Source organism: Triturus cristatus, chromosome 7 (assembly GCF_964204655.1).
Source record: "Triturus cristatus chromosome 7, aTriCri1.1, whole genome shotgun sequence".
Lineage (NCBI taxonomy): Eukaryota > Metazoa > Chordata > Amphibia > Caudata > Salamandridae > Triturus > Triturus cristatus.
In genome coordinates this window covers 236,226,753-236,254,475 of record NC_140590.1, presented here as the reverse complement: position 1 = coordinate 236,254,475, position 27,723 = coordinate 236,226,753, and the positions used below count along the sequence as shown (strand labels likewise).

General features: G+C 44.4%; 1 protein-coding gene across 1 annotated transcript in view; it reads right to left on the bottom strand.

Moving 5' to 3' along the window:
* The window catches only part of LOC146809290 (dual specificity tyrosine-phosphorylation-regulated kinase 1B-like), a 368,762-nt gene that overhangs the window by 78,355 nt on the left and 262,684 nt on the right, over positions 1 to 27,723 (bottom strand). The window contains exon 7 of the mRNA XM_085616098.1: positions 9,064 to 9,210. Within this exon, the coding sequence (XP_085472224.1) occupies positions 9,064 to 9,210 (147 nt within the window). The remainder of the gene's footprint in view (positions 1 to 9,063; positions 9,211 to 27,723) is intronic.

The window sequence follows — 27,723 nt, the reverse complement described above, 5'->3', positions numbered from 1 at the left end:
CTTGGGGAGGCTGTGGTAAGAGGAAGACTTTGCGAACAGGTAGTACTCTTTATCCTAGTTGCGCTTCCTTATTCATCTAAGTCCAAACAGTAATGCTTGGTGAATTTGTGTGGAGAAGCCCATGTTGCAGGAGCACATATGGTGTCTATTGGCACATTGTCCATGAAAGCTAAGATTGCTCCTTTTTTCCTAGTTGAGTGAGCTTTGGGCCGCACGCTTAAGGTGTTTCCAGCGGTGGCAAACCATAGTTGGATGGTTTGGACTATCCATTGTGCAATTGTTGCCTTTGTGACAGGTGTTCCTCTCTTGATAAGCAAATATGCAACTAACAGTTGTTTGCTCTAGCGAGCTTGTTCTGTTCTCTGTAGATAGTACAGTAGAGCTCTCCTTACATACAGGGTATGGAGAGTCTTCTTTTGTTTGCGGGTCTTTGAAGAAGACTGGTAGGAGAATGCTTTGATTTAAGTGATACTTAGACACCTCTTTGATTAAGAATTGAGGATTTGTTCTTAGGATTACTTTGCTCGTATGGATTTAAATGTATGGCTCGTCTATGGTTAATGCTTGTAGTTCACTTACTCTTCGTAAAGATGGGACGACTTAAGAATGCTGTCTTTAAAGTGATCTGTTTGAGGTCTGCTTTGTGCATGGGCTCAAATGGTTCGGTCATAAGTTGCGTGATGGCTCGGTTTAAACTTCACAGGGAGCTGGAGATGCCCTTGGGGGTGCAATTCTTTAAGATCCCTCTAGGAATGTCTTTATGACAGATCTTGTGAAGAAGCTTTTGCATGATTTTCCTCAGGTGTAGGCTACGATAGTTGCAAGGTGTACTTTTAGGCTTGAGTAATTAATGTGACTGTCCAGGTGTGTTTTAAATATATGACCACTGTTTCTTGTGTGGAGATTGAGTCCATCAGATTGTTTGTCGTGCACCAAGTGGTGTACCTTTTCCATTTTGCTGCACAGCATTGTCTTGTGGTTGGTTTTCTTGCCTCCTTTAGAATTTCCATTGTTCGCAGAGGCAAGTTTAGATGACCAAACTCTACGGTCCTCAGTGCCAGGCCGCTAGGCGTATTGTCGCTGGCTCTGGGCGGAAGATTTGGCCCTGTTGCATTGTTAGTAGGTCCTTGTCTGCCTGGAGTTTGATTATTCGTCCCTTGGACAGTTCTAGTAGACCTGAGTACCATGTTTGTCTGGCCCATTGTGGAGCAATGAGAATTAGGTTTGTTCCTGGTAGTGTCTTGCTTTTTCTCTGACTCTTTGGGTTAGGGGAACGGGTAGAAAAGCTTATGCAAAGGTCTATGACCAGTTTAGCCACAGGGCATTTCCTTTTGACAGATGGTGATGAAACCTGGAGGCAAAGAACTGGCATTTCTTGCTCTGTATTGTTGCAAATAGGTTTTTAGTGCTAGGAGGAATGACTTAATTTCTAGGTAATTGATGTTAAGTCTAATTGGTCGCACACAATTGATGTGTTTTATGGAGTCTAGGTTGTTCCACTGACCTATCTTCAATTAGCTGAGGTGCGCTCCCCACCCGCCGTGGGATGCATATGTTATTGCCGTAGAGGAAGTTGGGCTTTTGAAAGGAAACCTAGTGTTATCTTCTGGGATGCCCACCATTGTATTTCTGCCTGCAGTTTCTGCCTAACAACCACTAGATCTTCCCAACTCCCTGTGGCCTGTGACTAATTGTTGGAAAATCATTCCTGGAAGGGTCGCATATGGAGGCGGGCATGAGGAATGAGTAGGATGCATGATGCCATCATGTCCATGAGTTTCATGACTCTCCTCACTGTCAGGGATTGACCCCTCTGGTAAAGTGACATTTCCTGCCTGATGGCTTGTATCCTGCTTTGCGTTAGATAAGCTTGTGCAAGAACTTAGTTGAGTGTTGCCCCTAGCAAGATTTTTTTCTTGTTCTGGCTTTGTGGAGGACTTCTTGTGATTTTTTGAGAATCCTATTTTTTGGATTGTGATGAACATGTTTGTGACATCTTTGTCTTGTATTTACTCTTATGAGCTAGTTGTCTAGATAAGGATAGACATGTATTCCTTCTTTCGTAGGTGTGCTGCTACTGCAGCTAGGCAAGAGTAGTCACCTTGAAATGTTGCGTAAAGATGAACTTGTTTATGAACCTTAGGTTTAGGTCTAGGATGGGTCTCAGTGTAAGGTCTTGCTTGGGCACTAGGAAACCAGGGGAGTAGTTTCCCTTGAAAAGGTCTTCACTTGGTACAGTTTGTATTGCTCGTTTTTGAAAAAGCTTTTTAATTTCTGATCTCAACTGTTTGAGTTCTGATTTGTGGTACCTTCTTATTTCTAGCCAGCTCTATGCAATACCCATATTTTATCATATTTAATATCAACTTGTCCACAGTGATATTTTTCTATTGTTGCAGGTATTGTGCTATCTTGCCACCCACTGGTGTGTGGATCGTCTTTTGTGCATGAGTCAGTTTGATCCGTGTACTCTTTCTACGAAAGGACAGCTTTGGCTGTTGTTGCAAGCCTTGATATCCGGTCAATTAGCTTGACTGTTGACCGTTTCCTTGGCCCTGCTGTGGATGAGGTATTTGTTCGATCACTCAATCAGGGAATTATAAGCACGCAGCTCACCCATGAGGGTCTCAAGGTCTATGTGCAAAGGCTGTGCTTCCCATTTGTTTCCTTCTGTTAAAAACCTCCTCTTTGTTGCAGGGCTCCCATAGCTCTTGCAGTTGCGTTGTCCTTTTTAATTTGTTGGAGGGTTTCGTCGACCTTTGCTGAACAGGGTGTCCCTTGTGAATGGTCTGTTGATGGAGGTCTACACATCCTGCTTAAAGCCGGATATTATTAGCCAGGAATGTCTCCTTAGTGTGGTGCCTGTGCACATTTGTCTGTTGGCAGCGTCTGCACCATTGAGTGCTGACTTTAGGCATGTATTTGCAATATTCTGGTCTTCCTGGACAATGGATCTTCCTCTTTTCCGGTCTTCTTTTGGGAGCTTGTTGATGAGCTCCTCGATGTCCTCCCATTGTTGGTGACCATACATGTTTAACAGGGTGTTTGAGTTTGCTATGCACCGTTGCGTAGTTGCCTCCTTTTTAGGTCTCGCCTGACCCAGCGCATGCGCTGGTCTGGCGACACTTATTGAGAGGGCTCCAAAAAATGCTACCAGGCCAGCCTAGAGCTACAGTGCATGTGCGCGAGCGCGCCGCGCTTTAACGTGATTACTTTCCCTTTCGCGGCCGCTTTGATGTTTGATCGCGATTACTTTCGCGGCCGCACGGCATAGCCAATAGGTCTCGCTTTGGGGACCTTTTAAGTATTTAGTTATGCAACTGTTGCATGGCTAAACACTTATAAGGTTCCAAAGGCGAGACCTATTGGCTATGCCGATGCTGGTTTTATTTTTATGCCCACCATGTCCATTCTTTTGCTCTCCTTCTCTGGAGGCGGACCGGTGTTGGAAAGGGCATTGCCCCTCTTCCTTGCTGTGGCGAGGATAATAGAGTCTGGTACAGTATTTCCCTGTGTATACTTCGGGTCCTTGGAGGACGGTTTGTACTTCTTCTCAACCCTTGTTGTCACTCCTTTGGCGGAGTCTGGCTCGTTGAAGGCTTCCTTGCCTTGGTCCGAGATGCTTGGCAGCATGAGAAGATACTGTGTGATCTTGTTGGCAGGGTCTAATATCTCCAAGAGGAGAGGAAGCAGGTTTCCTCCTTTGAGGGCGACCGCAAAAACGTCTGCTGCTCTTTTTATGAGTCCGTAATATAAGGCGATATCATCTGAAGGCGAAGCCTTAGAGGGCCAGCAGCATATTTCTTCCTCTGGAATTTCCGTGTTAAGATTGTTCCATTGATCCTCGAAAATCTCAGAGGCTTCTTCCTCTTGTGCGTTGATGTACTCTTCGACGTCCTTGTTCTGTGATTTTGGAGTTGGAGACGAATATTCTTCTTCCTCTTCGGCATTTTCTCTTTTTCTGCGTCGACGCAGGGATACGGAATCCCTTGAGTGATTCAAACTCCCGTTTCTTTTGTAGGAGTGCTGCCATTTCTGCCTCTAGGAGTCTTTTCTTCTTTTCAACTGAGGGTTCTCTCGGCATCGGGGACCGGAGAGTCTCTTTTTCGGAGTGGTGGACTCCGTATTCAAGGGTGGTGTAGCTCCCTTCGCGGGTTCTTGCTCATCCCTCAGCTACGACGCCTTAAGCGATCTTCCCTAGTCGGAATCCTTCGGCCAGGTTCCGTGGGGTTCATTGGATCGCGGCTGACCTTCAATCGTCTTTCTTCACCGTCAGGGCTGCCTTTGGGTGTGGGTGTCTTACCTTGTCCGTCTTTTACTCTGCACCTTTTGCCATCTTTTTCTGGGTGCAATTTTTCTCCGAGTCACCCTCAAGAATTTCGACGACCGAAACCTTTGTGTGTCGATTCCGCTGGGACCCCTTGGTCCTCCTCGTCGCTGGAGAGATCGAAGTCCTTCAAGAAAGGTTTCTTCTGTCCCTGGGTCATTGTCGCGTAGTGGTCCTCTCTCTGCTTTCGGAGTGCCCTGAGAATCTTCCAACAGGAACAACGTACAAGCGTCGCAATCCTGGTCCTTGTGATCCTTGGGCAGACAGAGGTTGCACATCTTGTGTGGATCACGTTGGGTGAATTTGTGGTGGCTCTCAGGGCAGAATTTAAAGTGGGTCTTTTCCATGGCCCCTACCTCGCCATTTGTCGAACCATGTGTCGTGGTGGCGGTATTCTGTATTGAAGATGTCTTCGAAGGCCAGATGTGTTCTCCGGTCGTGTCGTCGATGCAATGTTTAGGTTTGTCTTTTTATAAAACGTGATTTTTTCCAGAGTTTTTCGGTAGCGTCCCCTCTTGCTTCCAGATGCAACGGTGGAAAAATAATCTGAAGAAGGCTACTACGTACAACAACCGCCAGGGCGGGACGTCCCTGGCACCAAGGTGGTAGACTACGCCCAAAAACAAGAAAAAAAGCGACTATTCGGGACCAAGCCACTAGATGGCGGAATATTGCACAGCATGTCAATCCAGAAAAGGATTAATGCTGCAAAACTTAGGATTGGTTATAAAAGACAACTTGCGTTTGTGGTTGTGGGAAAAAAGGTTCCTGAAGGATGAGGGCCTCCAATTCATTGATGTGCCCGAGTGATGTGACTGCTTTAAGAAGGCATCCTTTCAATAAAGGAACTGCAGAGAACATATGCAGTGGCTCGAAAGGGGCCACACCAGTCTATTGAGGACAATGTTGAGGTTGCAGACTGGGGCAGAGAGCACCTGAGGTTTAATTACATAGTTAGGGCTCTCCATGAATGCTTTGACAACTGGGATTTTGAAAAGGGAAGAATGTTACCTGCATAAATGCAGCAATGGCAGCTAGGTGTAGCTTGACTGATGTGTAAGCCAACCCTGACTTTTGAAAACGTAGGAGGTAACAAATTATGTTCTGCACTGTAGGGGTGACCAGACTGATGTTGGTTGGGATAGTCATGAAAACAACGCTTCCAATTAACAGCGTAGCAAGTACATGTGGTGGGAATAAGGCCTTCTGTGAGTATGTCCATACACTTATGTGGCAAACCAGGTAACCAAAAGCAAGGACTTGTGGGTGGAGTTCCCACTCGTGGACTTGTTGCTGTATCCTGCTGAGCAGGTCTCCAAAGTTTTTGTTCACTCCCAGAAGGTACTGTGCCAGAAGGTGAACTTGGTGATGGGTGGCCCAACACCAAATCTGTTGCACTAGAGCAGACAGGTAAAGTGAGTTTAAGCCTCTTTGTTTCCGAAGATAGAACATGGCAGTCACTTTGTCTGTGCCCACCAAGACTACTTTCGCTTGAATCTGTAGTAGAAAAGCAATGAACACTACATGGAAAGCTAATAGTTCCAAGTGGATGATGTGGAGACCCCCAGATTATGTGGCCACAGGATCTGGACTGTCATGCCCCCCAATAATGAAGACCATTAAGAAATCTGTTGCAGCAGTCCCAAATTACTCAAGATAAGCAGCGCAAAGACTTTCATAAATGCTTTGTCCCATCTCTCTCAACATTGTAAATACTTTGAAATGGGCTATGTTGTGTATCACTGGCCTCTCAACTTTGACAAATTACTTGAAAAGTGTTTCAATCCAACTTTATTGAACATCATATCATGGGCTGCTTTTAATAAACCTTTAGGTCTGAGCACATCCACATTATGGAAACTAGCATTCTTGGGATAGTTAATGACAATGCATTTTTTATTAAATTTGCCAGTGAAGCCAGATCTATTTTCTGCATTTGATAAAATTGAACCAGACATTCCCTTGGACTTACTACACGAGAAGCTGGGATTATACAACATAATCCTTAAGGCGTTTCAAACCACACTTCACAAATTGATTCCAGTGTGCGAAAATTGGCAACTCTTCCTCTGGAGTGACACCAGAACCCTTCAGAGTTCTCCAAAGCTTTATTGTTGCCCTTGTACATTTCAATCTACATGCTGAACCTTCAGGCAAGTTACTACACGTCTGGAGTATCTTTCCACCCATATGCAGTCGATAACCAGTTTAACCTATGAATAGACTGCACAAATAACATTCATACACTAACATGTTCATCTGAGGCCTAATCATGGCTGAGACATGAACTTCAAATAATCAAAAAACTAAATTGTTACTCCTCGCTCCAGCGATCAGTTTCCATCAGAATAGAATGGCCCTTAGGGCAATATAGGAAGCACTTCAAGGAGGACAGTTACCTCTACCAAATCTCAGAGAATCACCTGCTTTCAAATTGGACTAAGAAACACACATCAAAACCATAGCTAACTACAACCTGCAAGTCATAGCAGAAATAGAAGACAAATTAGCAATCCACTGATTACATGGACTGAAAATAGGAATTCCTTACTCACTGGACTTCCAAAGAAAATGTCTACTTCCTTCAAAACTATGACACACTGTTGACCGACTTGTCTATGGTACCCAAAACAGCCATTGAACATAGACACCCCTGAATACCTTGCAGACAAAATCGTTATCTTGAAGAAAAAAAACTTCGGGAAATGCCTTTAAGATATGGATTTTTCTGGTAGTCCATATCAAACCTAAGCATTTCAAAAGAGCTAGAGAAAATCTCCTAACCCTGCACCAAAAATGCCAAATATGCTCCGTTAGACATATTCTATAGGTATTTGTTAGAGTATTCTCTGAACGTTTTTTTTGCACACAGATGTTTCATATCCAAGTCAGCTCTCTTCCAGTTTCAGGACAATATGCAAAATTTCACTGAAAGCGTGGCACTGTTGGTGATGAAACGTGTCTGCGGCCTTCAATATAGTTTACCATTGCATTCTTTGGGATCACCTGGTGTCCGCGGCACGGGCTTCACTGGGCACCATCAAATGATTTTGAGCCTCCTTGGATCAGAGCGCAAGTGTAAAAGCCATGCATACCTCAATATCGTGTTACTCAGAAGTCAATATCATTCTTTGTACGGTTCAATATATATATCATATATATATCATATATATATCATATATATATCATATATAAGGTTTCCTGCTACGATAAGCAAAAACACGCTCTCAGAAAGGTACAGCTAGTGGGAGTTTATTCACAAGATAACGCTACGCGTTTCAGCACAGAAGTGCCTTGATCACAACGTGTGATCAAGGCACTTATGTGCTGAAACGCGTAGCGTTATCTTGTGAATAAACTCCCACTAGCTGTACCTTTCTGAGAGCGTGTTTTTGCTTATCGTAGCAGGAAACCTTATTGACTTTAACTCGGCGGTGGGATTGGCCGAGTGCAACACGCCACCTGACAATGGGATATGGATCCCGAAAACGAATCCTCTTGTGAAGCGACTGGATATATATATATATATATATATATATATATATATATATATATATATATATACACATATATACATATACATACACACCTGCATACCATGTATGATACTGTTAAATATACGGGTGAAAATCCATAAAAAAGCGGAGGAAAAAAGGGGGAAATAGATGCAGAAAGATAGATAGGTTTAAGTTATTCCCTATTATCTTTGCATCCACAAAATTCAAAAGGAAATCCACTCTTAATGGGCAAGTAGGTCTTCTCTACCCCTATTGTTAAACAATGCATTTCCTACAAATATACACTTCCTTGTATGTATGGTATCTGTGCTCAGACCAATCCAACTGCTCACAAGTACCCTTAAGCTCCAACATATGGTTTGAATACTTTACCTTTACTAAAGCCAATGCCATAATGATGTAAGTGCCCCTTAGCTACAAAAATGACCCTCGTCTGATGAAAAGCCTTAACAACAACATCCTTTGCTGGACAGTTGTTTCATCAGTCTACACAAATATCTGCTCTCCCAGAGTAATAATGCAGTTCACCATGCCTAACGTTTTCAATCTTAAGCCAACTACCACTCCACCCTACCAACAACAAGCTAACCGACTATCCATCATTCGCTAAGCCCTTCACAAGCTTCTAATTCTGATGCTCAAGACTATCCATAGTTTGACTTAATATCTTACACAAACACAAGCTATATGCAATCGGTTCATCTAGTTTTATTAATCTTGCTCTCCAAATACAGCCTGTGCTCCATATAGATTTGGATCTTCCTGCCTCCTCAGACCTTTTCAATGAACTTATGATATAGTCAACCTGTGAACTACTACTTCTTTGTTTTTTCAGTCTTACCAACTGACAACAGATTATATAATACATTAATTACCTCTCTCCTGTCACTTGATCTGCTCCCCAACCAGAAAATATATTATGCAAATACTGGAGTTGACGTTTCATATATGCTCCTACTGTTTTGGCCTCACTGACCAATACAAATGTGTTCCTCTGCCTTTGTGTTCACCAAAACGCTCAATGTTCCTACTACTGTACAGAACTATAAACAGAATTGTCAAAAGGCTAATCAACAGAATGAGCGTGGATCTCATTTGCAATATGTACTGCTTACATTTGAATGATCTGTAGGAGGAAAAATTGCAATGTGAAAAACAGATCTGCTGCCTTATATAAAAAGTGAAAGTACACAGAAGAAAATAATTGACAGTGCTTACCTCATTAGAACCACTGAAAAGAGGTTCACCCGTGTGCATTTCCACTAGAATGCATCCCAAGGACCACACATCAATGGCCAAATCATATGGCATTCCAAGTAAAACCTCAGGTGAGCGATAGAACCGGCTTTGTATGTACTGGTAAATCTAGAAGCCATGAAAACAATGTTATAAACAAGTGCTAAAAAAATCAAAAGAGGCACATACATTTAGAACCCCCCCGTTTAGGTCAGATTAGCTTTGCAGCATTCACCCATATTAGGAGTAGTAAAAGTTACTTACATGCAACCTTAGATTCCCATCATAGGAATCTTCATTGCATTCATAAACCTTGAAATTCTCCACCAACATGAGGCACTGGAAGGAATAGTTTACCTGCCACTCCTATTCTCCCATATGGGAATTGCCATTACAGTTCTAATAACTGAATAGTCCCACCTACATGCAGGGGACCCCGAAGCACTTCAATACAGGTCTTCCTAAATGTTTACTTTCGCCTTTCTTCAGGAAGGCCTGCAAATACACAAGAGACAAATTAAGCAGCCTATATACATGTCTACAATGGCCAAATTATTCATCATGAAGTACAAAAAGGGCCAGATCAAAGTATTTGTGTATAATTTCAAGATGTTTTAGAAAACGGCATAAATCTCACTCACAAACCCATGTTTTATGATAAAGACGAAGAGCAGGGCAACACAGCCTCACAGGCTGTCATTATTAGGTTAAAAATATAGAGACTGTGCCTTTAGGAACCCAGAGACCACCAGTATCCCATCATGCTCAGCAGGTGGCAGTTGCTTCATTTTTTTCTTTAAGGCAATGTATGATATGTAGATTCCATGGGTACATCTGTCCATTCCACCAGGGAGGGAGGGTTGCTTATGACTGCTGCTTATGACTATAATGGATATTGCTCTATGAGAGAACAGGAGTTACAGGTAAGAAACTATTTCTTCTTTCGTAAGGGATTTATATTTATAGTCATAAGCACGGGATAGAGTAGCAAGCCCATCCCCACTAACAGCAGTGAAGATATAGGATCAACTAAGGTAGCCTTTATGCAAATAGATTCCTACTTGAGCGTCTGCTCTAGCATCAGAGCCTAGGCAATCGTGTTTGGTGAATGTGTGAACTGATCTCCACGTTGCTGCTTTGCAAATATCCGCTATAGAAATATTTCTCGTTAAGGCAGCAGTAGCCGCTTTATCTCTAGTGGAGTGTGCCAGGTTTAGCTGACTGTTTGGTTAGCTTTTTGATAGCAGAACCGAATAAAAGTAACTATCCATTTGGAAATGGATTGTTTGGAAGTGGCTAAAACAATATGGACTAGACCATAGTTATTAACCAATTGGTTCGAGTTGCGGATGTACCGTGTTTTATCGAGATGGAACCTTAAAACTCTCCTCACATCCAGGGAAAGGAAAAGTTATTTCTGCTGGAGTAGAGGGATTCTGAAAGAATATAGGTAATGAGATGGTCTGGTTGACATGGTATTCCGAAGTCACCCCAAGGAGGAATTTCGGATGAGTCCTCATGACCACTTTATTGGAGTGGACGACTGTGAATGGTTTATGAGAACACAGTCCTTGGATCTCGCTAACCCTGCGAGCTGATGTTATCGCTACAATGAAAGCGGTCTTCCAAGAAAGGTGTTGCAGGGAGGCTTTAGGAATAGGCTCAAAGGGATCCTGCATAAGGCATGAAAGTACTATGTTAAGTTCCCAGGGAGGTGAGGGATCCCTGATGGGAGGGAAAACCTTGTTCAATCCTTCTAAAAAATCCTTAATGACTGGGATTTTAAAAAGAAAAAAAAAAGGTTTGTGAAGGACATTTTCTGTAGCCAGTAGGTGTTGCCAGGCGCACCTTTATAGAAGAGAATTGCAAGCCACATTTAGCCAAGTGTAGAATGTATGGAAGAACAAAATCTTCTAGGCACTTAGTAGGGTTCACGGTCTTCGAGGAACACCAAACTAAATCTTTTACTTGAAGGTGGAAGCTGAGCAGTTGGAAGGCTGCATAGCCTCCCTGAGGATCTCCAGGCATTCTTGTGGCAAGCTCAAATATTCATATTGCACTAGCTCAAGAGCCATGCAGCTAATTTCGAGGAGGAGAGATTGGGTTGAAGCATCTGGCCTCCGAATTTCGTTAGTAGGTCTGGGCTGTATGGCAGCTTGAGATGTGGACGCTCTGACAGGTGAAGAAGGTCCATGAACCACCATTGACGTGGACACTCTGGAGCTATGAGGATCATCTTGGCTCTCGAGTGAGACAGCTTGATTAGGACTGCTGGGATCAGGAGAATCAGTGGAAGAGCATAAAGAAATTTGTTGGATGAGTCAATTCATAGGGCATTCCCCAGTGTCCCGCAGCATTTTCTGTTTTCTGTGGTCGCGAACAAGCCGGTGGTTGGGGAGCCCCACATTTGGAAGATATTTCGTACGACCTCGTTGTGCAAGACCCACTTGTGGTTTTCAGCGAGAACTCTACTGAGTGTGTCTGCCTCAACATTTTGGACACCTGGGAGGTGAGTTGCCATTATTTTCAGGTTCCTGGCTAAGAGCCACCTCCAAATCACCTGGGCCTGTAGTTACCAGGCTCGGCACCTCATCCCTCTCTACTTGTTGAAGTAGTGCATGGTGGTTATATTGTCTGCCTGAACAAGCAAAGGTGTGGTCGTAAATGATATGTGAAAGGCCTAGAGCAATAGAATAACTATGCGGTGCTCTAGGAGATTGATATGGTACATCTATCTGAACATCTGCTCTGAATCTGGATGTGATCCATAGGGGCTCCCCATCTTAGTAGTGATGCATCTGAAACGGTGGTCTGAGAAGGGGACCCGTTAGTGAAGAGGCATGCCTTGCAAGAGATTGGTTGGAGAGAACCACCATTTCAGGGACTGTTTTGCACAGTTTTGAGACTGTTTGACCAGGTCTTCCCAGTTGCCCACTAGTTGGTCCCACTGGTCCTCTAGACATTCTTGGAGACGACACACGTGGAGGCGAGTATTTGGGGCAACAAAGATGCAGGAGGTCATCAAGCCAAGAAAATATTATACTGCCTTCACCGTTGGATGAGATACCTTCGTGAGAGTATGGCATTTCTGAAGGATCAATAGACGTCGCTGGAGGCTCCCAAGTAATGCAAATTCTGAACCAGAGTTGCGGTGGACTTTGAGGTTGACCCGAAGCCCCAACCACTGAAGGAGATTGCAAGTCCACTTGAAGTGAAGTTGGGCTTCCTGAGACATTAACGCCTTTATTAACCTGCTATCTGGGTATGGGCAGACGAAGATTCAGTGCTTTCTCAGATAAGCGGTCACCACTGCCACACGCTTTGAAAAAGTTCTGGTTGCTGACTTAAGGCCAAACTGAAGTGCTGTGTACAGATAATGGTCTTGTCCCACAACCAACCTTAAAATATTTAAATGCTTTTTGGTAATTGGAATGTGAAAGTATGCATTGTGAATGAAGGTTGAGTGAGCAAAGCCAATATCTATGGTGTAGTTGGGCGTAGATCTAATGCCAGCATCTGAAACTTCACTAGTCGAATCCACTTGTTGGCTTTTTTGCGATAGAGTATATGGTCTGAATTACTTTGTCTTTCTTTTCAACCAGGAAGTAACTGGAGTAAATGTCCTTCCCCCATTGTCTGTGAGGAAATTGGACGGTTTAGGAGGAATGGATGCTGGTGGGGTGGTGTACCTGAGACAATATCCATTTTGCACAATATTCAGAAGCCAGGTTTTTTTTATGATGTGTTGCCACCCTGTTAGACAGAGAAATACTACTCCCTACCGGAGTGAGTTGCGGTGGTGTGGGAGGGGTGGGGGGGCCACGACGCATGGTTTGGATCCAGTTGCCTGTTTAGCCTCTTAGCTGTACAAAAGGGGGCGGTGATGGACGGAGCATCAGAACCAATCCAACACTCACACCCAGTCAACAGATCTGGGTTTGATCCATCACCGATCTTTAGCCCACTCTGCCACCCCAGTTCAGACATGGCCATATGCAAATCAGTCTGACCCTGTGCCTCATGGGAACAGTCCAGCCCGAACTGCCAAGCCAGGTCCTTCCTGGACCGGAAACAAGCATCCTAGGACGGGTTTCGGGGTTTCGCCCCTCTTCTGCCAGGATAGCTAGGACCCCACTCCACCTTGCTTGCCACTGTACCACATGGCAATGCTATCCATAGGACCTACACCAGCCTTTCCTTTATGGGTGGCAGGAAGGCTTTCAGGGCCAGGTGGATCACCCGAAAGTCCAGAACTCAGATGCAGCCAGTACTTTCATCTGCACCACTCCCACATAACCCCTCTAAGCCAGCAGCAAGGGCCTGTTACCAATGAACTCTTAGTGAGGAAAAATGAGCGTCCACCATACGTCACTGCTGAGTCTGCACCGTTTCCTTCAAGATCTGAATGGAGTCCAAGAGACAGCAGTGATGCTGGTCCCACTGTGATCTGATGGTCCAGTGAAGGGTCTGCATGCAGCACTTAGCATTCGGAAATGAGGAGGACAAAAGACCAAGATAACTCAGTGCCATCCTCCCCAAAACACAGGATTGATACCGAAACATCGGGATCATACCCTGAATATCTGATGCTCTGTAACAGAAGAAAAACGTTTAACACCAACATGTCCAAGCTGCCCAATAAATGGAATCCTCCGTGGGTGGCTCAAGCGGAACTTCAGCTCACTGATGGTAAAATCCAAAGATTTCAGCTAATTGGCTGCTGTTCAGCAGTGGTATACGACTGACAAGCTTCATAAGACCGGTTTCTGACATATCAGCCGTCTTCAGCCAGGCTTGCTTGAATCCAGTGGCAAAGCGAGCAAGAGACTCAACGTCTGAGCATACCCTGCCAACTTATGGCGAACAAAGCGCCACAAAAGGGGGTGGTGATGGACGGAGCATCAGAACCAATCAAACACTCCCACCCATAAACAGCTCCATGGCAGGTTCTCGGAGGTCAGGGACCAACAAAAGTAAGTCTAGAAGCTGTACATTGGGGTAGTGTCTCGAATATCACCGATATGGAAGGTGTTGGAACCGACATCCTCATAATTAGTTTAGCCGTCCCTCGTACAGGACCTCTTGGAAGGTTGTAATGTCATCCCAAAGATGAGATACAAGGTGGTGGGGAGTCAGATATTGTTGGAGAATATCCTCTTGTAGACGTGGAGGAAGTATCAGTATGTCTTCGATACGATCTTGATCTACATCATGTATGGTGAAACCTATGGCGTCGATGAGACCAGCAAATAGATTTTGATGAGTGTCCAGGACTATGATAACCATGATGGGAAGAACGGTGGCATGTTCAAGAGTGCTACCTACTCCTCGGAGCTGGAGTGCCTCTAGGAGGAACTGGAGTTAGTGGAGGAGACGCTATTGGTGAAGGTGGTGGTGGTGGAAGAGGCGAGGATGGTTGCTGTGCTAGCACCGGTGGTGGTGGTGGCAGAGGAGACTTAGGTGGAGCAGGTGATGTAGGATGAGGGGCTGGTAGGATGAGGGGCTGATATGATGGTACCAGAATGGGACATGGTTAATACACACTAATATTCAGAGTCTAGAGAAGAATAAATCCTCCTCCTTCCAAGTCTCCTCGATGTCAACATTTCACTACATTTAGAAGTTGTTCTATTTCTCAATGTTGCGCCACTCTCCTTTCACACGACGATGCACTCCTCAACTGCAGCCTGCAAGTAAGCGGTATATGGTCTTTTGATGTTGACTTTACATCGAACGACGGTGCTTCCATCTAGCTCTCGACAGCGAACAAGTCAGGGCAATACCTTCCATTAACGTCAATCCTTTCGACGTTGCCAGGGACCCATGTTTTTGGCCAGAATCTCTTTTCAGGCCCTTCACATCCTCTAGTGGTTGAAGAGCGAGCCCTGGTGGAAGACTGACCTTCCTCTTGCTCAGAGGTCTCACTTCCAGGCAGGGTTTGAGAGACTCATCTCTCTTCAGTCCCATGAAGGTGAATCATCTTCTTTTCACGCAAGGGGCTTCGACAACAATTCCTGCAATGACGACATGAGTCCGGAACATGAGATGGTGGTAGACAGATGATACAGACCTAGTGAGGGTCTGCTTTGGCCTTCTTTCTCTCACATCTTGGTCAAATAATAAAGGTATTTCATTTGACTCATCACCTCACTATTCTATCAGAAAAAGGCATGGAAAGATGAAAGACATTGAATAAAGGTGTGGTCACAAAGTTTTGTACAAAATTGTGAGACAAAATAAAAACTAAAGAAGAGGCGTAGCTCATTGCATTAGGGTTCTGTCAGTAAAGAACTGAAGCAACTGCCACCGTCTGAGCATGATGGCATATTGGTGGTTTCTAGGTTCTTAAAGGTAGAGACTATTTTGAACCTTCTAATGACAGCCTATTAGGCTACACTGCACTCCATTAAAACAAGCATTTGCAGTGCACTAGGTCTCATATTTATGAGAGTTTAAGCTATTGTCATTTACAATGGCAATAACTCAAATTCTTGTAAATCTGTTACCTATTTCACTTTAAAGAAGCGGCCACCATTGTCCGGGGCTGCTTAAAAGTGAAAACGGGCATGGCGAAGAAAGCACGTCATACCTGCAGTAGGAGAAACTCATTAAAGAAAATGGTACTTATAGATTAAATGACACCTACCGTGTCGCAATAGAAGTAAAAGGGACAGTCGCCATGGGAGGTTACAAATGTGTACAAGGCAGTACCAAGGAGGGACCAGCAAGCTTAATAACGACTCCGAAGCCAGCATTTACAAAGGACAACGACAAAAGCCAATAAAAAATATGAGCGTGGTGGGCGGGGTTTAGAAGCCATACTCCGCTACTGCATGCCTTGCAGCAGCACATGCGCTGCCCAAGCTCGACCTAAAAAACGGGTTTGAGAGGGAGATTTATGCTGTTTGCTAAAACATCTTGAAATTGTACACAAATATTTTGGTATGGTTCTTTTTTTACTTCATGGTTACGAATACGGCCATTGTAGCCTAAGCACATAAGCTGCACAATTTGTCTCTTTAAGTGTCTTTGCAGGCCTTCTTGAAGATAAGCGAAAGTCAACACTTAGGAAGCTATATATTGAAGTTCTTCTGGCTCCCAGCACTTGGGCAGGACAATTGAGTGCTTAAGTCTACAAATGGAAATCCTCTACAAGAGAAGGATTATGTTACTTACCCTCTTAGCATCTGTTCGTGGCATGTGGTGCAGTAAATTAGCATGCTCTGCATACTCCTGCCATCTAGTGTTGGGTTCAGAGTTGTGCAACTTGTTTTTCTTTGAAGAAGTCGTTCGAGTTATGAGGCAGAGTGACTCCTCCTATCGGTGATAGTGTGCACGGGCATCAAATCCTGTATTAGATTGTTTTTCCGCAGGCAGGTGAAAATGGAGTGAAAGTTAAGAGGCCATGCTAAAAGAATTGTGTAAAGTGTAACTGTAACGGCCACAAGTGTCTGGGGAGGAGGGAGGGCACATGGGAATCTACAGCACTACATGCCACAAACAGATGCTTACAGGGTAAGTAACATAATCCGTTCAGTGGCTGTAGATACACAGGCTCTGCACAGACTTTAAAGCAGTCCCTCCTAAAAAAGTGGAGTTAGCGTGTGAGAGTTGCAGTAGCTTGAAAGCACAGCCTGACCTACATTGGCTTGTTGGCGAGCTAACACATCTACACAAAGTGTTTAGTAAATGTATATGGTGTAGATAATGTAGCTGCTTTACAAATTTCAGCTATGGAAATATTTCCTAAAAATACTATGGTTGCTCCCTTTTTTTTTCAAGTCTGCTTTGGGAGTTGTAGGTAACTTTTTTTTTTCTTTAATATAGAAAGTTTGGATGCATTTTACTATCCATCTTGCTCTGCCGGATTTGGATATAGTGTTCCCTTTATGTGGTGGGGAAAAAGCCAAAAACAGCTTTTTTGTCTTCCTGAAAGTTTTAGTTCTATCTATGTAGAATATGAGTGCTCTTTTTACATCTACAGTGCAGTGAAGAGGTTTGCCTGCTACAGAAACAGGGTTCGGGAAAAAAATAGGTAGTTCAATGGACAGATGAAATTTATAAACTACCTTTGGTATGAATTTTGGATCAGTCTCAAGTACAGATTTTTGTTCATGCATTTGAAAAATGCCTGGAGCTCACTAACATGCCAGAGAAAAGTAATGGCAACTAAATTGAAGTGAGCATGAGTGTAAAGTCTAACAAGGAAGACACAATAGCCAAGTAAGCACAATGTTTAGGTTGCAGGAGGGTGCTGGAGGCACATGAGTGACCTGTTTGAGTCCTTTAATTAATGCTTTAAAGACAAGAATTCTGAAAAGTGATAAATGCAGTCTATTTTGAAGATAGGCAGCAACTGTAGTAAGATGTAATCAAATGGAAGTGTATGCCAAATGTGATTTTTACAAATGAAGTAAATGGCAAATAAGGTATTGAACAGTGGCTTTGATAGGATTAATGTGTGTAGGTTGGCAATAGCTTACAAAACGCTTCCATTTTGCCGGGTAACAGGCTCTAGTTGTGGGTCTGAGTGTCTGTTTAAGAATATGAACAAAAAGTTATTTACCTGTAATCTGTGGTTCTCCAGTTTTGGTATCTTTCATAGATTCACATGCCTGAATCATTCCCAGTCGTCTGAGTGGGAGTCAAACGGTACATAAAAAAGCAATAAATATGCACATAATAACCATACCATAGGTAACATAGAACCAGGAAGTAAAGTAGCTAGAAACTAAAAGGAAAAAACTTCAGCCTCTATGACTCGAAGTCATTATATATAGTCCAAACTACAGCCAATCAGGGGAGGTGGGTGGGTTGCAAGTGAATCTATGAAAGATACCAATACTGGAGAACCACAGATAAGTAACTTTTGTTCTTCTCCAGTATTGGGGTATCTTTCATAGATTCACATGTCTGAATCAGAGTAGAAAGCAGTACATCCAAAATAATGCTCGTGATATCATACACATAATAAAGCGTATGTACATAGAGACATTATGCTCTAACATATGGATAGATTATATATATATATATATATATATATATATATATATATATATATATATATAAACATATAACTGTATATAAAAATATACAATCATAGATATGTATCTGAGAAATACTGAAGAGGAGGAGGGAAGAACAGAGGCTCACTTTATTTAAAAAGATTACGGAGAACCGCTTGTCCCACAGACGTGTCTGCTTCGCTGGCAGCTTCCAAACAGTAGTGCTTAGTAAAGGTGTGCCTGCTGGACCACGTTGCAGCTCTGCAGATTTGATGAAGAGGCACAGCAGCAAAGAGAGCAGTAGAAGAGGAAATTGTTCTAGTAGAATACGCTCTAGGAGTTGTTTGTAATGGTCTTCCTACTTGCTGATGACAAACAAATTGCAGCAGAAATCCACCGACCTATGGTCTGTTTGGATATTGGGTGTCCCTGGTGCATCTTACCCTAGACCACAAACCGCTGATCAGATTTTCGGATTGAAGAAGTCCGTTGTACATAGAATTTTAGACATCTCTTGACGTCAAGGGTATGCAAAGTTCTTTCCGCAGGTGACTGAGGATTAGGAAAGAAAGTCTTTAAAATGATTGGTTCGTTTAGATGGAAGTCCGAAGGTACTTTAGGCATAAAACTGGGGTTTGTGCGTAGCACTACCGAGTTTGAGGTGAATTGAAGGAAAGGCGGTTTAATAGTGAAGGATTGAAAGTTACTGACCCGCCTAGCTGATGTTAAAGCCAACAGTAGAGCCACCTTCCAAGACAGAAACTTCAAGTCCACCCTATGAATAGGTTCAAAGGGGTGTCGCATAAGCTGTGCAAGCACCACGTTAAAATGCCAGGATTGAGGTTGACAGCACATGAGAGGAAACATTCGAAACAATCCTTTGAAGAACTGATGAATGATCCTAGCAGAATAAAGAGAGTTGGAACCATCTTGTCGAAATCTTGAAATAGCCGCTAAAAATACTTTAAACTTTAAGAGTAGAATGGGAAAGGCCTGATCTTGCCAAATGCAAAAAGGAGGGCATAATCTGCTCCGGTTTTGAATGGATTGGATGAATGTTGGCGGGCTTGACACCACAGACAAAATCGCTTCAATTTAAGCCTGTACGTCTTGACAGTGGAAGGCGCTCTAGCATTGGCTAAGACTTCCTTACAGTCCGCAGGAATGTCTAAATGAGCGAATTCAAGGTGTTCAGGCTCCAAGCCACTAATCTCAGATGCAGGGTCCGAGTGGCAGAACTGTCTGTTCTGAATGGATAGAAGGTTCGGTATTGGTTGAAACTGAATGGGATCGCATAAGGAGAGAAGGGAGAGTTCGGTAAACCAGAATTGGTGAGGCCACCTGGGAGCAATGAGTATTAGGCGACAAGGCTCCTTCATTTTCTGGAGAACTCTGGGAACCAACGGTATCGGTGGAAAGGCGTAAGCATAGATCTGCGACCAATTCATCAAAAACGCATACTCGCACGATCCTTTGTGGGGAAGCCAGCTTGCGAAGATTAGGCATTTGTGGTTCTGACTGGTCGCAAACAGGTCTAGCTCGGGTCGACCCCACTCCTGAAAAATTTGATCCAACGTTGGTTGATGTAGCTCCCCCTCGTAATTGGAAACTGTTGACCTGCTGAAGGAATCCGCAAGGACATTAGAAACTCCCGGAACATGGATCGCCGATAGGCTGATCCGGTGTCGGATCGCCCAATCCCAAATTTGCTGGGCTTGTTGAGACAGCAGGGCAGACCTCGTTCCTCCTTGTTTTTTCAAGTAGTGCTTACTTGTTGTGTTGTTGTACTGATGCCCCGAGAATGATGGTGCGAAAAGATTTTAGGACCAGGAAGATAGCTAGAAATTCTAGAAGGTTGATATGCCACTTCTGCTGCTGAACGTTCCATTTGCCGCTGACCGTCAGCCCTTGAAGGTGTGCTCCTCACCCTTCGAGGGAGGCATCCATGGTGATGACGAAACTTGGAGCTTCCGTTAGCCTGCTGCCACGTTCCTCTTGCAAGTCCACCAGAGTAAGGCTTCCCGAATCCGGGGTGTGATGCGGATGAGATCGAAGGACCCCGAAATCTGTAACCATTGGTTGCTGAGCTCCTCTTGCAGGGGTCTCATTCTGAGACGGCAGTTGGAGACTAAAGGAATGCAGGAAGACAGTATCCCCAGAAATGATTTGAACTGCCAGACTGAAACGCACCTTTTTGATCGCAGTAGCTGGGCAAGTTTGCAAATTTTTTGTTGCCATTCGTCTGAGACAAAGGCTTGTGTCAGCCGAGTGTCTATGGTGGCTCCCAAGAACGTTGTTCTTTGCGATGGAATGAGATGAGACTTGTCGAAATTGATGGGAGGCCCAGAGATTGGAAAAGGGACATAAATCTCTGAATGTGGCCATCTGCGACTGTGAAAGAATTCGCCTTGATAAGGCAGTCGTCTTGATATAGAAAAATGTTAATTCCTTCCAGACTAAGGTGTGCGGCCACCGGTGCTAGAACCTTGGTAAGAACACGGGGTGCGGAACGCAGTCCGAAAGGAAGGACTTTGAACTGGAAGTCCCTGCCAGCAACTCTAAACCGCAAGAACTTTGTGTCTGGGTAAAATTGGTACATGGAACTACGCGTCTTGGAGGTAGAGGGTGGCATGGGATTCCCACACAGTGAGGAGTTGAAGGATTTTTTGAACTGACAACATCCGGAATGATAACCTTTTTAGATAGTTGTTAAGGGAGCAAAGAACTAGAATGGGACGCCATTCTCCCGATTTCTTCTTTGTCAGGAAAAATCGTGAATAAAACCCGGTTCCTCTTTGTAATCGAGGGACCACTTCGATCGTTCCTTTTCGTAACATCAAATTTATTTGGGGAAAAAGCTCCGTGAGATGAGCTGGAGGTGGGCCCTTGGGAGGAATCTTTACGAACTCTAGAACATGGCCTCTGGCCACAATGTCCAAGACCCACTTGTCTAATGTTAAGGCAGACCAATATGAGTAAAATTGGAAGATTCTTCCTACAACTTTTAAAGGGGTAGGCAGTAGAACAGGTGGCAGTTGTTACTGCTTTTTAGACTTATCACGTCCGTGGTAAGTAGTCTTTCTCCTGTTTTGTGAATAAGGTATTTGGTTGTCTGTAGGATTGTTGGAGTTGAGAAGAGTAGCATTGGTTAATTTGAGCCACGAAAAGGCGGCTTCCGAAACTGGAGAGTTCCGCGAGATCTTGCTGTCTCGGTATCCTTTTTAATGGCCTGGAAGACCTCGTCCACATGCTGACCAAACAAAGATTCGCCATCAAAATGCATATCAAGTATTTTTGCCTGAACCTCCTGGCGAAATGAAGTGGATTTCAGCCAGCCTTGCTGCTGTAGGACTTCAGTCCCAGCTAGTTGCCGAAAACCTGTTGACGCAACATCCACAGCCGAATCTATAATCTCAGCAGAGATACGTTCCCCCTTCCTGCAGGATCTTTAGTGCTTCTGCTTTAGATGGTTCAGGCAACATGTCGATGTAGGGAGAAATGTCCTACCACATCGGTCTGTCGTATCGTCCTAAGATGACCAGAGAGTTAGCAGCACGGAAGGTTGTCGCTGCCATGGTGGAAAGCTTTTTACCAATAGCGTCCATTCATCTGCCATCCCGATCCGGAGGGGCTGCAATCTGAGAGGAGGGATTTCTTGCTCGTTGTTGCGCTGCTTGGCCGATAACAGAATCAGCCTTTGGCTGACCTATGAGGCATGCTGGCGAATTGTCTGGTGCCTTGTATTTCTTGTCGAGACAGGGCAGGACCACAGGAATAGAAGCAGGAGCTTTGATGACCTTTAGTCCCTCCTGCCAAATGAAGTCAATGATTGGAATAGTCCGTACTTGTTTCCTCGGTTGATCTCTAAAATCGTATAGGAATCAATTCTCCTCCTTTTTTCCATAGGAAGGAGGAACCTTTGTGTTGCCCTTCCCATCAGAAGATGAAAACCTCTGATGTCAACTGGAGGAGAATTGATGGGAGCCGGAGTAGAAGGAGACGGAGTTTGTATCTGGTAATCGTCCCACTCCGTGAGAAGCGATCTGTCATCCAATTCTCCTTCCTCCCTATGTTCATCCGTGGTGTTAGCATCATGAGAATGATGAAAAGGTACTGGAGAAGTTGGTCTGGGTGACCTCAATGCAGAAGAGGAAGATTGAGGAACAGGTGTAGGTGGTACAGAAGAAGCAGATTCAGATGGAGGGAAACGGTGATAATCATCCAACATAAATTGTAGATTTAGTAGAGCTAAAAGGCATTTGGGCCGTAGGGATAGTATCTGGAGCTGGACAAACAGTCTCTAGGGAAGGATTATCATCGTGATCCTCCTCCTGATATTTAATATACAACTCAAAGGGCTCCTGGCAGTGCGAAACCTATCGTCCTCATCGGATTCCGCATCCTCTCCATAATCCAGCAACTGTTCAGGTAACTCCAGAGGAACCTTAGTAGGGGAAATATGAAGTGGAGAGGATCCTCCACTGAAGATCCACGTCTTTGTCGCAAGGAAGGTGTTGTCAATGGAGGCAACTGCGCAGACGTCGTAGACGATGTAGAAGCGGTCTTGGCCCTAGACGCTGACCAAATCTGCAACGCTGTGCATGAAGATAACTGTAGCGTCGACGAGGGAGCCGTCAACGAAGTCGTCGTCGACGAAGCTGGGGTCAATGAAGTAATAGTCGACGAGGCAATCGTCGACGAGATCCTAATCTTCGTCGAAGGGGAGTCGGCGGTAGATTTCACTTCCTTCGTCGACGAGATTGGTTTCACGACGACTGATACCAGTATCGACGGCGAGGATGCCGACGACATGATCATGAGGTCTCGGCAACAAGAAGGTAACAGTCGACGTCGTCGTAGTGTCGACGGTAGGCTTCGTCGACGAAGATGTCGTCGTCGAGATAGTCGACGAGGGAACCCGTTTCTGAGGTAAATCCTTCTCACAAACTAGTTTTGAAGGCAGAGACTTCGCAGTTTTTCTCTGGGTCGTAGTAGACAGAGGTTTACTCTTTGAAGGTGGAGGAGCCTTTTCTGAAGTGGAAGGCAGTTCAGCACTCTTAGAGGTGTGCTGTTTTTTCAACACCTTAGCCCCAGGAGAAGATAAATCCTCCTCAGCAACCCTCTTCCTAGAGGACGAAGTCTTACTAGAGGCAATACTGCCCACTTCAGATAAGGGGTTGTCTTGATCTTTAATCTTCTGTAGCCACAGAAGAAGACGTCCCTCTCTGTCCCTGAGAGTTTTTTGAGACAAGGTTCTGCAGATCTTACAGTCTCTTACCTGGTGATCAGGATACAAGTAGTAAATGCACTTCTTGTGGGGGTCCTCAGAAAACAACCGGAGCTTCCCACAAGATTCACAAGGTTGAAAGATTTCTTTGAAGAAGACATCATGAACTGAAGAATTCCTGGAGAAATGTGAAAAGTACTGAGCAGAGCTTACGGAGACTCCCTTCACATGACGTGAGGAAGAAAATCTGAGAGCCTGAGCCTCTGAGGAGAACATTCTGGAGGGTGCTGTCGCCTGATTGGCTGTAGTTTGGACTATATATAAGGACTTGGACGAGTCAGAGGTGGAAGTATTTTCCTTTTAGTTTCTAGCTACTTTACTTCCTGGTTCTATGTTACCTATGGTATGGTTATTATGTGCATATTTATTGCTTTATGTATCGTGGGACTCCCACTCAGATGACGGGGAATGATTCAGGCATGTGAATCTATGAAAGATATTCCAATACTGGATAACTAAGCTTCTGTTGGTAAGCTTAAAATAACCAAACTCTTAAGACTACAGGAGCCAAATTGCTAGGTTGAGCATTTTGGGGTCTGGTTGCCTCATTTGTCCTGGATTCTGAGTGAGAAGGTCTGGCCTGTTGGGGAGCTACTGAGAGATCCTGGAGCATTGTGAACCAGTTCTGCACAAGTAGGAACTACTAGGATCAAAGGTGAAAGATGAAAGGACTATAGTCTTGCTCCAACGGGCGTTATGTGATAGGGGGAAGACTATGGCAGACACTGTTTGGGGGCAGAGGCTGCACCATGTGTTGAAGCATCCCTACCCTTCTTCTATTATTGCCTCTAAAGGAGCCTCTGTAAAATTCTTTAGTGTAAATTCTTTAGTGTAAGTGGATTGTGCCTACTTTTGCTGGGAAGTGCCGGCAACTGTGGCAAAGGATTTGTGTCCCCCCCCTTATAGCATTAGGGGCGAAAGGAACCGCAAGGTGTAGGAGTTTAAAGTGCTCCCATTGCTATTGAGTTGGGTCTTTTATCACGCGGTCTAAAATGTAGCCCACTTAAGGGCCAAATAAATGCTCTCTATCAAAGGGCATGTTCAAACCTGCCTATTGAAACTCTGGTTTAAAAGCGGAGCGTCTGAGCCAGGCATGTCTTCTGAGCAGTGTACTGCTGTTGCTGCCTCCATCGGCTGTGTCAGCTGCATCTAAGGGACATCTGATTGAATTATTGGTTATGGCCTGACCTTCGCCAACTACTTGTTGACCCTTTTTTTGTGTTCTTCTGTAGGATACTCTAGCAGTTCTTCCATTCATCCCAGTGAGCCCTATCATAACGTTCGAGTAGGGCTTGGAAGTGAGCAACATGCCAAGTATTGACTGCTTGAACTGCAACTTGTTTCCCAGCAGCTTCAATGTGTTTGCTCTCTCTCTCAGGAGGTGGGGTATCTCCACTTGCCTATCTGCCCATTCAAGAGCTGTGGTAGTCACAATGTCTGGTGGGACCTGGCTACGTCAAAAAAGTGAGTCGGGGGAGTTGATTTATATTTTTATCAGCCTCGGACACATACTGGTTCTTTAAATATGTCATCCACGTGCTGTAACATGCATGGATAGGTAAACAAATAATGGGGTGACCCAGTATCCCTCAGAACCTGGGCAGTAAGTTTATACGGTAAACAGTGGTTCCGTTGGGTGAAAGTATTGCTTTACGCATTAGGCATAGTCAAGCGTTATTCAGATAATATACAATAATTAAACTGTAAGCAACACACAAGGCAATTCAAATGCAAAACAAATTCTTTATATATAAATTACGTCATTCATATATGTATGCATCAATATTTCATGAAGGGCCGTCAAGCAATAGTGTGATAACACAAGTGACACAGTGAATAATAAGTGCTCGGTGACAGTGTGCGTGATATGTACAGTAGTTTAAAATCGAGGATATTCGAAAGTGGCCAGGGGGTGTACAATAGTAAAGCTGCGTAATGGAAGAGTTCCTTTTGGCGCAGATTCTATGCGAAGGTCCACATGATAGTCGAATTAACTCATTCGGAAGAACGGGCAGCAGGCCTGGGGGTCCTGGCTCAGATGAGCCAGGACCCCCAGGCCTGCTGCCCGTTATTCCGAATGAGTTAATTTCGTCTGAAGAAGCCAACTTTACCCACACTAAGGGAATAGAAGCGTCTGGATTCTAGACAGCACTTCGCAAGTAAATAGATACAACCATTCTAGATACAACGGTGGAGCCCCGAATGCTACGGGCCCAGTGAATCAACATAGGCCCTTCAACAAGATAGACCACTGGAGTGAACTCCATCCTGAGACTCATGCTGGATGACTACCTACTCCATAGACTTAGACTATTTTGAATCTGAATTTCTCTCCTACTAAGGCCGTCACGCTTAATTCAAGTCCTGATGAAGACCCGCACTGACCTATCAAAAGTGCAGTACTAGGGTTGAAACGTCGACTATCATGTGGACCTTCGCATAGAATCTGCGCCAAAAGGAACTCTTCCATTACGCAGCTTTACTATTGTACACCCCCTGGCCACTTTCGAATATCCTCGATTTTAAACTACTGTACATATCACGCACACTGTCACCGAGCACTTATTATTCACTGTGTCACTTGTGTTATCACACTATTGCTTGACGGCCCTTCATGAAATATTGATGCATACATATATGAATGACGTAATTTATATATAAAGAATTTGTTTTGCATTTGAATTGCCTTGTGTGTTGCTTACAGTTTAATTATTGTATATTATCTGAATAACGCTTGACTATGCCTAATGCGTAAAGCAATACTTTCACCCAACGGAACCACTGTAACATGCATGGAAGCATGGGCAGAAACTGGGTGTCCTTATGAGTGGATGACAAAGTGTCAAATACGAAGTATTGTTCTAGAGATTCCCTATGAAGCTGGACTCCATGAAAGGTAGCTTCTCCGGCTATTACTTGTTGATCAGGACCACCATCCTCTGGTGGTGAAGGGTGAGCTGGGTAAATATCTGGGTCATTGGAGTTATGGGGTCTGTATCAAACATCCCAAGAATATGGTGCCCCTAATGGGCTCCTCAATCTCCTAGTGATGAGCGTGCAGGTGTATGGTCTAAAGGGTCTTGATGTGAAGCAGGAGGAGGAGATGGTGGTGGATGTGGGGGTAGGTGGTGGTGGTGGTGGAGGAGGAGGATGATGTGCAGGGCTTGTAGCCTTGTCTTTTTTGAGGGGAGGTACAGGAATGTTCAAGTCTTCCTCAGGTTAACTGCCTTTTAGGAGGAGGCGGGTATGATTCGCCCTGTGCCTTTGAGAGTGGATCTTCCTCTGTTTAATGTCCACCTTTACAAGAATTGGCTCGACTGAAGATAAAGAAACGGAAGAATGCTTTGAATGTTTGAGTTTGGTCGATTTCAGAACTGAGGCCTTAGATGATTTCTTTTCCAGCACCGAAGGAGATTGAGTCGGTTGCTGGGTCAGTTCCAAAAGCTTGGTGGAGACAAAATAATGCGCTTGTTGAGGTTGGTGCCAAAGCAAAAGGTTTATGTTTAACGGCAGTTTGCGTAGTTTGGCCCGTAGGTGGGGAATGCAAAGCCTCTTTTGAGATCCAACCATGGCCCAAAGGCAGTGATGGCCCGTCGACCTCTAGAGTTAGAAGAGGCGAGTATTTGGAACTCTTTCGGTGGACCAGAGTTGGTGGCAGCAATACTCACACGCTGCCCGAGAGGCAAGGTGTACTCGAGCTGTTTCTCCACATTGGAGCTGAAGATCTCTTCGACTGAGAACGCTGCATCCTTCTCTTCACTTTCCCGCATGCTCCTCACAAAAGTTGGGAGTTTCGTCCTCCCTGTGGCAAGAACTTTCCAGTCGACTTGCCATTCGATTAAGAAGGGTCTTCTTGGATTAGAAAGATTTGCTAGCGTCACAGTCAGTTACACAACTAGTGTAGGTCAGGGAGTGGATATTTAGCACGACACTGCAAGCAGAATCGAAAAGGTGTTTGTTCCATCAGGAGCACATCTCTGGTACCAACAGTGCACACAAAGGTAGACTGGAGGCACCACGAAGGGCAATCGATTGATGTCCTACCTGAAGATTACAGAAAGGCAACCATTTGAAAAATCCCCATAAAGATTCACTATACCATCGAAGACCGGATAGCACAGAAGACTTGTACCAAATGGAGTTGAATACTGAGGAGAGGTAAATACGTCCGAACACAACGGCAGGGAAGAGAACATTTAACAAAGGAGTCGATGCCCATGCGCACTATCAGTGAAAAGAGTTGTCACTCTACCCCTTTACGCGAAAGACTTCAAAGAAAAAACAAGTTGCACAACTCATAACCCAACACTAGATGGCAGGAGTATGCATAGCATATGTATCAACAGCCAC